General features: G+C 40.2%; 1 protein-coding gene across 1 annotated transcript in view; it reads right to left on the bottom strand.

The window, feature by feature from the left end:
• MEP1B (meprin A, beta) overlaps positions 1 to 12,133 on the bottom strand; it is a 62,079-nt gene extending 49,946 nt beyond the window's left edge. The window contains exon 1 of the mRNA XM_006835131.1: positions 12,122 to 12,133. Coding sequence (XP_006835194.1) covers positions 12,122 to 12,133 — 12 coding nt within the window. The remainder of the gene's footprint in view (positions 1 to 12,121) is intronic.
• Between the last annotated feature and the right edge of the window lie 3,464 nt (positions 12,134 to 15,597).

The following is a 15,597-nucleotide window of genomic DNA, read 5'->3' as shown; positions in this document are numbered from 1 at the left end:
TGTTATACTGGGAATAGATTTAAAGGTCAGCAAATGCAGATTAGGAGGTTATCTCAAAAATATTCACGGGGGAGATGGTGGTTTAGACCAGGATAGTAACAGTGCAGATGGTGCGAAGATGCTGGATCCTGGACATCTCTTTTGAAACTAGAGTCAGAAAAAAGGGGACTGGATGTGGAGAGTAGAAATAAAAGAGAAGTCAAGGGTAAATCCAGGTGTTGGGTCTCTGCCACTAGTTTTGGATGGGAAGGGGAGAAATCAGGAGCTCATTTTGGACAAATTGCATTTGAACTTTCTTTTAGACATGAAGTCAGAGTTGATGGTTGGATCTATGAAGATGAAGTTTAGGGGATAGTGTGGACTAAAATTATACATTAGGGAGAAACAGCATGCAGAAAATATTTTAAACCATGATGCTGGGTGACATCACCCAGGGACTAAGTGTAAACAGAGAAGAGGTGCAAAGACCAAGCCCCAGGGCCTTTCCTCCTAAAAGGTCAGAGGTTCAGAGGAATAAAGAATGGAAACTAAGGAGTCCGGAGAGAGGTAAGAGAGGCTGTCCCTATAGGATACCTATAGAGCATGGGAGCGTCCAAAGCAAGTCAAGAAAGAGGGATGGGGTGATCAACTAAGTCAAATGCTGCAGAGATATCAAATAAGATGAAAATTATTAGGTTTAGCAAAATGGAGGTCTTTGACCATCTTGTCAAGATCATTTGGGCAGATGGTTGTTGCTATTGTCGTAGTCCTCAAGTTGGCTCTGACACATGGTGGCATCATGTACAGCAGAATTTAATGTCACCCCAAACTGCACCATCTTCACAGTCATTGGCAGGCTTGAGTCCAGTGTCATGCCATTGCTGTCAATGTACTTCCATGTCCTGGACTCCCTACTAAACCAAACACAACATCTGGCAAAAAGAAGCAGTAAGAGCTTTATCAGATTCATTCAAATGAGAATGAAATGAAATGAAGAGTAAGCAACACTGAGTGTAGACAGCTTTTTTGAAGTGTTTTGGAGTAAAAGGAAAAACTAGAAGGCTCAAAAAAGAGAGATATTTTGTTTTTGTTTGAACTGAAAGAAATAATAGTATGTTTGTATGCTTTGATGTAGTCAGAGGAAAAAAGTTATTATAGGCATAAAGAGGAGGCAATTGTGGAAGCAATGTCCTTTAGTAGATGAGAGAGGATGATTCTAGCATGTAAGTAGAGGAATTGGACTCTGAGAAAAGTAACTTCATCCATCATAGACCAAGTACTTGAGATCAATAGTCTAAATACGCGAGGTCAGCAGGTAGGCAGACAGGGAATAAGGGTTGTGGATATTCTCTTATTATTCCTAGTTTCTCATTTATACACAAATGCAGTAAAAATATCAACTGACTAGATTTGTTGACAGAATTAATTCATATAAATACATTGTTGCTGTTGTTGTTGTTAAGTGCCTTCGTGTTAATTCCTACTCACAGTAACCCTGTATAGGGTTTCTGAGACTTTTAAATCATCGTGGGAGCAGAAAGCCTTATCTATGCGGCTAGTAGGTTTGAACTGCGGACCTTGTGGTTTACAGTCCAGTGCTTATCGTGAGGAGCTACCTCACTCCCCTATAAATACATAAGAGGTATGTAATGCCAACAGCAATTAGATATTATTATAGGTTTTTCTGGGTGATCTCATTTGTTCTCATGGTTTTAATGACCTCTCGTCCTTAACCTTCAGATTCAAATTCAATTCCTGCTGGACATCTCTTAAAATCTACAAGTCTAGAACTCAACTCACTTTGCTCCCCCTATGTCAACTCTATTTCCTCAGCTAATGACTTCTCTTTCTACCCGGGGACCTTAACCAGACACTTTGATTTTCTAGATCTCCTCTTCTCCCTCATAGTCACACTTCATAGTCACACCTCATATTCTCACTTTTTCTCCTCAACATTGTGGAATCTCCTTTTTTCCTTAATACCCATCATCCCCACCACTTTACACTTTCTAATACTCGCAGCATCTCTCTCCTAAACTCTGGACTCCTAATTGGCACCCTCTTCTAATACACAAAGTAATCCAAAATGCAAAAAAATAAAACAAAACAACCCCCCAAAACCTGGCACTTTCTGGGTTAAACCCTAAGTAGCATGCCATGAGCTATAGGATAAAGCCCAATCTATTCAGACTGACACTTGAGACTTCCTATGCTATTTGTAGTTACATATTTAGCTAGATCTCCTACCCCTCCCAATCTTGCCAATTATAATGCGTATTGTTGTTGTTAAGTGCTGTCGAGTCTGTTCCAACCCATAGTGACTCTGTATAGGCTTTCCAAGGAGCGGCTGCTGAGCTTGAACTGCCAATCTTGCAGTTCAAACCGACCTTGCAGTCGAGCTCATTAACGCACAGTGCCATATCAGGACTCCTATATGCTTATAATATGAAGCAATTACAACTTCCATCACAACCTCCCCCACACCACATGCTCCCCCCACTTTAATGCCTCTACACTAATGCGTACTCACCTTTCCAACTCAGGGCTTAGGCACAGCTCCTCTAGGGACATCTCCCTGGCTTTCAGGGCTCTCACAAGTCAGATCACATCTAAAACCTAGCATATGACACACGCTCATGAAATTAGGTGACGTTACCTAGATGGACTGCATCTAACTGAATAAAACACATTAGAGGATATCTTGAAGTTCTTTTTAGTGCTATGATATTACAGTAGGGTTTTTTTTGTTTGGTTTGGTTTTGGGTAACAACTTTGTTGTTGCTTTTGTTAAGTGTCATCAAGTCAGTTTGAACTCATAGCAACCCTGTATAGGGTTTCTGAGGCTTTAAATCTTCACAGACGCCGAAAGCCTCATCTTTCTCCGAGTTGTGGCTGGTAGACTCTAACTGTGCACCTTGTGGTTCACAGTCCAGTGCTTATTGTATGTAGTCACCATGTACCCTGGTAACAACTTTGATGAGCTACAATTCATATTCCATAGCATTCACTCATGTCTAGTGTACGATTCAGTGATTGCTAATACATCCACAGGGTACGGGTGTGGTGCTGTTAGACAAGCACTCAACTGCTAACCACAAAGTTGGCAGTTCAAACCCATCAGCCACTTTAGGGTTGCTGTGAATTGGAGCCGATTTAATGGCATTTAACAACAACAACAGTATATTCACAGAGTTGTATAAACACCATCACAGTCAGCTTTAGAACATTTTCATCATGTTTTGGCAATCACTACCCATTTCCTCACAACCTCCCCAGCCATAAGAAACCTCGAATATGTTCTCTGTCTTTATGGATTTGCCTATTCTGGACATTTCACATAAACAGAATCATACAATATGTGGATTTTTGTGCGTGTTTTCTTTCACTTTACATAAAGTTTCCAAGGTCTGGCCATATAGTAGTTCAGTATTGCACTCCTTTTCACTGCCAAATAATATTCCATTATATGAATGTTACATTTTATTGATCATATTATTCATCAGCTGACGGATATTTGTTTGTTTCTACCTTTGATTACTGAGAATAATGCTGCTATGAACATTCATGTACAAGTTTTTGTGTAACATAGGCTTTTGTTTCTCTTGGATATATACTTTGTTGTTGGGGCTAAATACCATCGAACGGTGACCCTGTATGGGATTTCTGAGGTTTTACATCTTCTCGGGAATAGAAAGCCTCATCTTTCTTCCGCAGAGCAGGTGGCAAGTTTGAACCTCAAACGTTGTGTTTTGCAGTCCAGTGCTTATCGTATGGAGTCACTGTACTCCCTGGGTATATATTAGATGACTTTAAAAAGTTCATGAAAAACTTCCATTATCATTTAATTCCATTTTTCCACAGACTTTTTGAATCCTCCTCAAACCAAAGAGTACAGTTGTTGGTTCACGTGGTTGCTCTGAGTTTAACCTTTTACCACCTCCAGGTTTCTTTTTACATAATTACATAAATAAAATTTATGGATACTATTTGTCTTTTTTTTTTTTTTTAAGTTTTTATTGTGAATTGAGTGAAAGTTTAGAGGGCAGATCATCAGTTTTACATTCAACAAATCATATACTTTGTTTCATTACAATGATTATAATCCCCTCCATATACCATCAGAGTTAACCGCATTTCTATTCATTTTAGTTTTGGTTTTTTTTAAACACTCAGGCATATATAATAATTTACACCACCAAAGGGTACATTCTACTGGCTACCAGCTCTCAGTCCCTCTCTCCCCATGAGTCTAGAGTCCTTAGCTGCTCCCTCTCTCCATGTCCCCATCTCTGCCTCCATCTCTGGTATTGCTGCTTCTCTGGATAAGGTCTCGCATTCTGCTTGTGCTCTTCTCCCTTGATGGACCTTGGGTCCTCTGTTTCTGGACTGTAAGATTAACTACTCCCCCATTTTTGTTACAAAACTTCTACCATTACAGTTGTGACAGTTGCGATTAGTCATGATAACAATTACTCACTATTGAATCATGAGTCTTATCCCCATCTCTTTTCACCAGACCCCTCTAGACAAGATGAAATACTATTTGTCTTTATAGACATTTATGCTGCTGTTGACTGGTGATCCTGAATGAGACAACTTGGGATTCAGATTAACTAACCCTTTGAAGGGCCACTGTGCATAGCAAACCACAATCCTACTGGCCACAGAGTCCCTTTCAAAACCAAGACTCCCCGTGCACTTCAGTGGGATTTGGAATGGGACTCTTCAATAAAGTCATCAGTATGTTTTTTTATCTCTCATCACCGTCTCCCCAAAGATATTTCAATTTTTAAATTGTTGCTATTGTTAAGTGCATTGAGTCGGTTCCGACTCACAGCGACCCTTTATAGGGTTTTCGAGAAGCAGCTGGTGAGTTTGGACCACCGACTTTGTGTTCAAACCAACCTTATGGTCAAGTGCTTATCCTATAATGCCACATCAGGACTTCATTTTAAAACCGTGTACTTAAAATAGCATATGCTATGACCCCAGAAAGCACCATCTGCAAAAAGCAAAATCGATGAACAGGACCGCACAAAGATTTTAAATGTTTATTCTTCAAAGAACTTTACCAACAAAGAAAAGGATTTCATATCCAGAATATATAAAGAACCCCTACAAGTTAACAAAGGAGCTCTGGTAGCATAGTGGGTTACAAGTTGGGATGCTAATTGCAAGGTCAGCAGTTCGAATCTACCAGTCACTCCTCGGAAGAAAGAGGAAGCTTCCTTCTGCGGGTTGATGTGCTGGACTGCAAGGTTGGTTTGAACTGCAAAGTCAGTGGCTCAACCTCACCAGCCGCTCCTCAGAAACCTTATACAGGGTCACTACGATTCAGCACTGACAACAACAAAGAATTTTTCCTCTCAGAATCCCTATAGATGGTTGCTATGAGTCAGAACCGACTCCCCCAAACATAACTACCACAACCACCACAAGTTAATAACAAAAAGACAAACAACCCAAATCAAAAGATGACCGATAGAAAATTCACCCAAAAAAAAAATGCAAATGGCCAAAAGCACATAAAAGGATGATCAATGTCATCAGTCATTACAAATCTGTTGCTGTCCAGCCAATCCCAACCTGCAGGGTTTTCAGCGGCTGATTTTTCAGAAATAGATTGTTAGGTCTTTCTTCCCAGGGACCTCTGTTGCTGTTAAGTGCCCTCAGTCAATTTGAGCTCATAGCAAACCTGTATAGGGTTTCCAAGGAGCATCTGGTGGGTTTGAACTTCTGAACTTGTGGTCCAAAGTCCAGGATTGATCCTACAGCATCACACCAGAAGTTCTCTGCGTAGGCGCAAATCATCAACCTTTCAACACTAGTTAAGTTTCTTAATTGTTTACACCACCACAGGACTCCTCATTTGTCATTGTTGTCATTGTTAACTAAGCGCCATTGAGTCGGTTCTGACTTATAGCTACACTGCATAGTGTTTCCAAGGAGTGGCTGGTGAATTTGAATCACTGACATTGTGGTTCAATCTGACCTTGCGGTCCAGTGCTTTATCCCACAGCCAGCGCCACATCAGGACACCAACATTAGTTATTAGGAAAATTAAAGTCAAAACCACAATGATATTACTTTACACTCACTAAAATGGTTCTCATTAAAAATGGGACAACAGGTGAGGGCAAGCATGGAAAAAATTGGAACCTTAATTCATTGCTGACAAGATTGTAAAATGGTACAGATGCTATGGAAGAGTTTTGTGGTTCCTCAAAAAGTTAAACATTGAATTACCATGAAATAGCACATGATTGTCAAGTTTATTTTGTTATCAATTATAAATGTGTCATGAATCTATAAATTTTTTAACCTGTTTTACATATATGTTTTATATATATATATGTTGTTTTTGTTGTCAAGTGACATCGAGTTTGTTCTGACCCATAGCGACCCTGTACAGGGTTTCCGAGGGTGTAAATCTTTATGGGAGCAGAAAGCCTCATCTTTCTCCCGCGGAGCGGCTGGTAGTTTTGAACTGCTGACCTTGCGGTTTGCAGCCCGATTCGTAACCACTACGCTACCAGAGCTCCTATGGAGTTATGGGTCGGAACTGACTCAACAGCACTTAACAACATATATATATATATACATACACACACACATATATAATGGAGTCCTGGTGTGGTGCTGTGGGTTAATGCGTCAGACTGCAAAGCCATTTGAACTGCAAGGTAGGCAGTTCAAGCTCACCAGCTGCTCCTTGGAAATCCTATAAAGGGTTGCTATGGGTCAGAACCAACTCGATGGCATTTAACATACATATATAATGGTATGTTTGAACATTTATACATGCATGGCAGTTTTCAAGAAAAAGCCCCACCATTCCTGTCCCGTGGATCTGACTCCTGGTGACGCATGTGTTACCGAGGAGATCTGTCCTGCTTAGCCTTTTCTTGGCTGTGATCTTTACAGAATCTTTACATATCACCATATATCCAGGTCTTAGTTCCACAGTGTCACTGAATGGATTCCAATTTCTGAACACAAACTGTGCCACCCAGGAACCTGCGTATGTGGTAGCTACAAGTTGTATTTGATGATCTTTGGATAGTTTTTGAAAAGTCAAATAAAGCACCATGAAAAGTGTCTAATCACATTCCAGATCAATCTAATCTGCATAGTGTGCAGCCTCAGCCAGGACATTACCCTGTTCAAAGACCTATTGTGCCACTGGGGTAAAGAACATTTGAATCTCAAGAGTCCTCACCATCCGCCTGCATCTGCTTCACAATCTTATCTCCTACCACACCCCTCCATGAACTTCTGCTCTGGCCTCTCCACTCTGCCCTTTCCTGGACACACCTTCCTGATTATTTATTGGTCCTTTGCACTGAGAATGCTTTCCCTTCTGTAATTATCTAGGCAAGATTTACCTTACAAAGTCCAAGGCAGTGTTTGAATCCTCTAGGAAAGGGCTCTTTAATGTCAACTAAATAATCTCCTCCTCCTAAGGATGTCAAAGCATTTATTTTTGTTATACATTGTTGAATATGCTTTTTATGCCATCTTTTCCAAAGAAATCCATAAGTTCCTTAAAGGAAGGGATGGTATAATTTCTTTTGACCTATATCCATAATTTTTAACCTAGTGCTAGACTGAGGAAATCCAATATTGTTAAAATATAATTTTGATTGTTATTTAGCAAAAGCCAAACTTTAGTTCATATATATATTGTTGTTGTTAAGTACTCTCAAGTTGGTTCCGACTCATAGCGACCCTGTATAGGATTTCCAAGAAGCACTTGGTGAGTTAGAACTGCTGATCCTGAGGTTATTCATCTAGCACTTATCCTAATGTGCCACACCAGGATGGTCTACTATAAATAACATTTTCTTTGAAATTTTTTCTTGCTTTTTTTAAAATGTAAAAATATACACAACAAGACCTGGTTAGCCAGCAGTTTGGCAAGACCTGGGGACTTCTGGGCCCAGAGTCAGTGACATAGCCACAGAGGACTAGAGTGTAGAGTGAAGTGTCCAGCTGATAAGAAGAGAGGGCATATGCACAAGAACACCCACACTTGCAGATAATACCCACTTGATCTGGTTTCAATGACTGGATGATCAGAGCTCAACTAGAAGAAGAAAGAAGAGGAAAACAAGTAATCTGATACAATTTGATGAACTTGACCTACATCTATGGATGCAGTAGCTGAAAAGAGGGAATAAATCTTTACAGCGAGGATCATTCCCACCCTGTCAATACACAAGGTACACAGGGATGAGCAACTTGGACATTAGCTGCCCAAAATGGGGGAGCTACAAAGGCAAGAAGTGACTGGCTTACAAGCTTTCAAAAGGGAGGCTAGATCCAGAGAGCACAGAGAAAGGTAGAATCTCCACTGAGTAGTATCCAATCTGTCTGGGCAGGGCTGATGAAAGGAGATGGAGATAGTACTCATGTGGTACAATAGTGAATAATTACTATCAGGACTGATTGTGACGGTTGGAAATGTAAAGGTAGATGTTTTGTAGCAAAAGGGGGGAAGTGATTAACTATTAAGTCTAGGAGCGGAGGTCCATGGGACCATCAAGGGAGAAGAGCAGAGAGGGGAACCCTACCCAGAGAAACAGTGAAGCCAGAGATGGAGGCAGAGACAATGATGTGGAGAGATGGAGTGGCTGGACACTCTAGACCCAGAGAGGGAGAGAGGCTGTGTGCTGAGGAAGCTAAGGACTGGGGGGGGGGGGGGGGGGGGGGGGGGGCACACTTGCAGGGTATACCCTTTGGGTGGTTGATGATGCATGGAGGGGATTGCAACCATGGCAATTAAACCATATAAATAGGATGAATGTAAATCTACTGTTCTCCCATGTAAACTATCACATAATTCACAATAAAACAGTTAAATAAATATATATACAACAAAACCTTTACCAAACAATAATTTCCATACATAATCAATAACATTGATTACATATTTCCTGCTTTGTCACCTTTGTTATTTTTTTTTTCCAAATTATTTCACCACGATTGACATAAACTCAATGGTGTCTAAGCAAAAACTCCTTCTTCCCCACTCCTTCCCACTTTTTGTTGTTGTTAAGTGCCTTTGAGTCCTTCTGACTTAATAGCAATCCTGTATAGGGTTTCTGAGAAGTAGTTGGTGAGTTTGAACAACCAACCATTAGGTTCAAACTGACTTTGCAGTCCAGTGCTTATCCTACAGTATCATGCCAGGACTTCCCTATAAAGGTTATTAGGCACCAATACAACTTCTACTGTAGTTGTTGTTGTTGTTGTTATGTGCCGTTGAATCGGTTCCGACCCATAGCGACCCTGTACAGAGTTTCCAAGGCTGTAAATCTTTACGGGAGCAGAATGCCTCATCTTTCTCCCGTGGAGCGGCTGGTAGTTACTACAGGTTAATGCACTGGACTGCAAGGTCAGTTTGAACTGCAAGGTCAGTTTGAACCACAAGATCGGTGTTTCAAGCTTACCAGACGCTCCTTTGAAGCCCTCTACAGGGTTGCTATGAGTCAGAATCAACTTGTTGGCACCTAACAACAACAAGCAATAATAATCTTTGGTTTTTATATATTTGCTTATTTCATAATAAGTAAAATCATATATATTTGTACTTTTATAACGACTTTAGTTGCATCAGCACAATGTTTTCTAGGTTCATCCATGTTATGGTATGCATCAGAACTTCATTTCTCTTTATTGTTGAATATCTATATTCCTGATGTGGCTGCTGTAGGATAAGCATTGGACCAGTCAGTTTGAACTGCAAGACTAGTAGTTCAAACCCACCAGCTGCTTCTTGGAAACCCTATACAGGGTCACTATGAGTCAGTACCAACTTGAAGGCATGTAACAACAACAATAACAATCTTTATGGAGCAGATAGCTAGGTGTTTGTCCCAGGTAGCTGCTTGGGATTGAACGTTTCAGTTAGCAATTTAGCATTACACACCATGGCTCCTTTCCTTTTCTTAATTGCCCCAATATACTTTATACACGCTTTCCACTCTTCACACTGGTCATTGTTTGAACAACGTTTGGTCTTTGATCTTTGACCGGTCTATCAGTAATGTCACAGTGCTAAGCTGCCACCTTGTGGCTATTCAAGGTATGTGCCTCAATCAGGGTTTTTTTGTGTGTGTGTGTATTTTTTTTTAATGGTAAATATGTATATATGTGGTGCTAAGGAGCTCTGGTAGCGTAGTGGTTACGAATCGGGCTGCGAACCTTAAGGCCAGCAGTTGGAAACTACCAGCTGTTCCGCGGGAGAAAGATGAGGCATTCTGCTCCTGTAAAGATTTACAGCCTCGGAAACCCTGTACAGGGCCGCTATGGGACGGAAACGACTCGAAGGCACTTAACAACAACAACAACATATGTGGTGCTGAGGATAAGCACTGAAGTTCGAACCACAAGGTATTTGCCACGAGGTCTGTAGTTCAAATCCACCAGCTGCTCCTCAGAAACCCTATACAGGGTTGCTGAGTCAGAATTGACTCGAGTGCATTTAACAATAACAACAATATCTATAACAAGGACTCCTGGTGTGGCACTATAGGATAAGCACTGAACCACAAGGTCAGTTTGAACCTCAAGGTCTGCAGTTCAAACTCACCTGTCTCTCCTTGAAACGCTATATTAAGTTATTCTGAGTCAGAATTGCCTCAGCAGCATTTAAAAACAACAAAATATATATAACAAAATATTTGGCATTTCAATTTTTTTATGTTCTCAATTCAACGGCATGAATTATGTTCACAGTGTTGTCCAAAATCACCACTACGCTGCTTTTCTTCTGCCCATTGTGCACGCCCACTAATTAATTTTAAAACAAACAAACCGTGAACACAGGGTAACGTTTGCACAACATGGTGAGTGCAGTTCATGTAACTGAATTTTTTCCAAACTTTTCATCCCTCTAATTAGGAACTCAGTTCCCCTTTACTCCCATTTTCTCACCTTTTCTCAGCCCATGGTAACCACCAAACTTTGGTCTCTATGCATTTGTCTGTTCTGTATTCTTGTATTTCATATAAGTGAGATCGTCCAAATTTGTCTTTTTTTGTCTGCCTTATTTCACGTAACATAATTTTCTCAAGATTCATCCATGTTGTCACCTTTAAATGTGAAACTCTCTTAACTCCTCTTGTAATTTGATGGCATTCCTAATACCATCTGCATTTTCATCATCTTAGGATGAGTTCTCTAGAGAAGCAAAACCAGGGAAGTGTGCACATATCAATAGAGAGAGAAAGATTTATTTCAAGGAAATAGCTCACACGGCTGTGGAAGCTGCCAAGTTCCAAATTCATAGGTCAGGTTCTCCTGACTCAAGTGATTGCAGGGGCTGACAAACCCAAAATCAGAGGTAGATGGTTGACCAGGTTGTATGAGCTGGAGAATCCCAAAATCTGGAGGTCAAGTAACTGACTGCTGGCTCACTCTCAAGTATTGAAGGTCAAAGGATGGTAAGTTCCTTACAGAATAGAGAAAGTGAGCTTTGCTAGAACATCCAATATATACAGGATGCAGGCCACACCTCCAAGGACACTCCCCTTACAACTGATTGGCTGCTCACATCAGATCACAAAATGGAGGATGGTTACACAATATCTGCCAAACCAATGAAATCACACCTTAGCCAAGCTAACACATAGAGCCAAATTAACACATAATCTTAACCATAACATCATCACTACCACTTTCTTTTATTATCCTTTAAGAACATGTTATGTATGTTATTGCTAAGTGCCATTGAGTCAGTGCTGACTCATAGCTTCCCCGTATAGTTTCCAAGGAGAAGCTGGTGAGCTTGAACCGTCAAGCTTGCAGTTCAAACTGACCTTTCAGTCCAGCCCACTAACCCACAGCACCACACCAGGACTCCAATGTTACTTATATGACAGATAAGAAGAGTAATTCTGTTTCCCATAGCTGCTAGTTTTCTAGCCATGGAATCATAAAAATGGATCACAATACTTAGATCCCTAATGATAACAAATTTCCCAAGAGCTAAAACTCGAAGTGTTGTACTCTACCTGTCTAGATATAATTACAGTTTTCTCCCAAATTACCTTTAAAGTCCCAGTACCCCACAAGCAATAAATTCATTCAGCTTGTATTTATTAAGTACCTCACTGCCTTCAGGAGCTCACAGCCTTACCTGAAACCGCATGACAACTACTAATAATGCCAGTGGTACTCTATACAATAGGGGCCTAGAAACAAGGACCTGAGTGTCTCTGAAGGACTCAGTGATATTTTCCCAGAAGAACCTAGGCTGAGCTCTAAGCTAGAAGGTAAAGGAACCCAGTTGAGAACAGGGGCTAGCTATTCAAGTAAGGGAAAAGCAGTAGTGTAGTTGGTGGAAGAATGCCACACACCATCGTAGAAGTTACTTCTCAGAGTTCTGCCAGCCTCAGCAACAGTCCAGAACGATCCTTTTAACAGACATCATTTGAACACTGTTAGAAGGAGAAGCTTTTTGTCAAACAAAGTATTGTGCTGGGCCGTAGGGGATTTCTATCTTTACTTTTTATTGTGAATTGTGTGAAGGTTTTTTATAGCGCAGATCAGCTTCCCATTCAACAATCCATACACATTTGTTTCATCTCATTGATTGCAATCCCCACACTGCAGCATTACTTTCTCCCTCTGTTTCCTCTTTCCATTTCTCCTTTCCTAACTCTTCTGAACTTTATCCTTGGATAAATGCTGCCCTTTTGATCTCAAATGATTGAATGGTCTAAGATGTGTGCTCCTCACTAGTGTTATTGTTCCCCTACAGTCTTGTCTATGTTTGGCTGGACTCCTGGTGTGGTGCTGTAGGATCAGCACTGAACTGCAAACCACAAAGTTGGCAGTTCAAACCCACCAGCTGCTCTTCAGAAACCCTACACAGGATCACTAGAGTCAGAACTGACTTGATGGCACTTAACAACAACGTTGTCTGGCTGAAAATTGAGCCATGGGGGTGAGTTCATTTCTAGATCTGAACAGTGACTAGGGACCATAATCTCAGGGGCTCCCCAGTCTCCATCAGCCCAGGAAGCCTGGTCTTTTGTTATGATTTTGAATTTTGTTAAAGCCATCACTTGTTATAACAGCACTAGATAATTAGGACAGTCCATAACCGACTCGACGGCACTTAACAACAACAACAACAACAACATATGAGCAGAAACTGCATCTTTCTGCTTAATATTTTCTCCCCAGGACTTAGTACAGTTCTTGATACACATTAATCACTCATCAAATATTAAATCATTCATGAAATGAATAAACGCAATCAGCTAAAAGTCTTTAGTCCCATCCCTAGAAGATAAACATGGGGAACAAAGGAGAATCATCAATCTCCAGCAAATATCCTGTGCCTCCAGGCTGCTGCATCAACAGGTGACCACAACAGTACAAGATGGCTGTGCTATGCCAGGCTGCCTGACACCCCATCTGTCTGTCTCCTCTGTCCCTGTTTCCTCTTCTCACCAGCACTCCATCTACCTCTCTAGCTGATCCTCTGAAGGACAGGGTTCCAGAACCATCTGTATCTGTTTCACTTGGTCTCCTGTGTTCTTGTTGCAGAGGGTCTGTTCAGAGCCTCTGCCTACTCTGCCCAATTTTGGAGAACCATAGTAAGCTCCAAGGCTCTACTCCACCAGTGTAGTCACTATTTTCTGTTTACTAAACCAACATCTCTGCTCAGCTTAATCTTCCTCAGAAACAGCTGGAGTTCTACAGAGTGTCAACTGAAGATGTCATTAAATTCCAAAAGGCAGAGGACAAACTTTAAAGTTCTTTAATAAAAATAATTTTTATAAAATAATCCACATTTTTACATTTATTTTGAAAAAAAAAAATTAGCCTTACAAATAATTTGCAAGACAATTACAATAAACCCTTCTTCTGTGGTCACTTCTATGGTTAACATTTTGTTTCATTTGCCTTCTCTGTGTGTATATGTGTGTATTTTTCCTTTTAGCATAATCACTTAAAAACAGGTTGCAGATTTCATGATCCTAAATATTTCAGATATATCATCTAAGAACAAGTATGTTCACTCCCATATCCACTATACATATTGGTAGAGGCATGGGCATATAGATCAATGGAACAGAACAGAGAACCCACCCCAAAACAGACCTACACAAATATGTTCAGCTGACTTTTGACAAAAATGCAAAAGCAAAGTTAAGGCAAAATGGATAGCTGTAGTAAAATGAATGTAGTTAATTAATATGGTTCTTCTATCTACAGGCTTTGTAACTCCCAAAAATGATTGTATGGAACCATGCAAATAGAGTTTGTGGGAGCCATGTCAGAAGCCATGTCAGCAGCAGGAACAGACAATCCCAGAACCATTAGAAGAGAAAAGCCATGAGTGGAGTCCATCCTTGGGACCTCAAGATCCCTGCACCGAGAAGTAGTGATGATAGAGGTGGCAGCAGCAGAGGCAGTGAGTGGAGAGAGGGAACGGGCCTCCCAGGCCTGGGCAGGAGACTGGCTTGAAGAATTGAGTGCCCTGTGGGCATTCATTTACAAAACTAAAAGTGCTTGTTAACACTTGCTGGAGTATGACAGAGGACAAGGGGCCACATGACTGATAAATTGAGGACCAAAGAGAGGCAGGCCTGTAGTATGACTGAGAAGAGGTCTTCTTAACTGGAGAAATGCTGGATTGTACCCAGTTAACTTCCCTAATAAACCTCATAATCTTGACTAGTCTATGAATTCCATATGGCCATTGAAATGGATTCTTGAACTCAGCAAAGAAGTAGAGAGAGGTATGAGAGAAATAGGTGGTGTCAGGATAGGATAAAGAAGGTTAAATGGTAGAGGCATGTCTGCTCTCTGTTCATAGGAATCAGCCTTGGACTGATGTGCAGATTAATGCTCTTTAACCCTCGTGAAATTGAAATAGGTCAGACATGGCTTTCGTGCTATTTTTGCAACAGTCTTTTCAATAATGTTACTGAAGCAACTGCACATCCACAGACCAATAAACCACACTTTAAACTTTGTACCTTATATAAAAATTACCTTGAAATAAATAGTTTGCAGATTTAAATATAAAGAGTAAATATAAACATGTATATTTAAATATAAAGTATAAAATTATAAAAATTTACAAGAAAACATGGAAGAAAATCTGCTGGACCAAAGTTAATCAAAGAGTTCTTAGACATGACATCAAAAACAAAGTTCATTTTAAAAAAAATCAATATATTATACTGCATCAACATTTTAAATGTTTGCTCTATGAATATTCCCTTTAAAAGATTGAAAAGAAATGCTACATATTAGGAGAAAATACTTACAAATTATATACCTAAGAAAAGAGTTGTATCTAGAATTCATAAAGAATTCCCAAAACTCAGGAGTAGAAACACAATTCAATTAGAAAATTAAAGATATGAACATGTATTTCACTGAAGACTATACACAGATGGCAAAGGAACATATTAAGAGATGCTCAGCATTATCTGTCATTTACACACACACACTTCCATCAAATTGATTCCTACTCATAGTGACTCTACAGGACAAAGTAGAACCGCTCCTTACAGTTTCAAAGATGAAATCTTTACAAGAGCAGATAGTCTCATCTTTCTCCCACAAAGTGACTGGTAAGTTTGAACCACT

Source organism: Chrysochloris asiatica, unplaced genomic scaffold (assembly GCF_000296735.1).
Source record: "Chrysochloris asiatica unplaced genomic scaffold, ChrAsi1.0 scaffold00015, whole genome shotgun sequence".
Taxonomy (NCBI): Eukaryota; Metazoa; Chordata; class Mammalia; order Afrosoricida; family Chrysochloridae; genus Chrysochloris; species Chrysochloris asiatica.
Note: the sequence above shows the minus strand (reverse complement) of the source record. Positions and strands in the feature narration are given on the sequence as shown.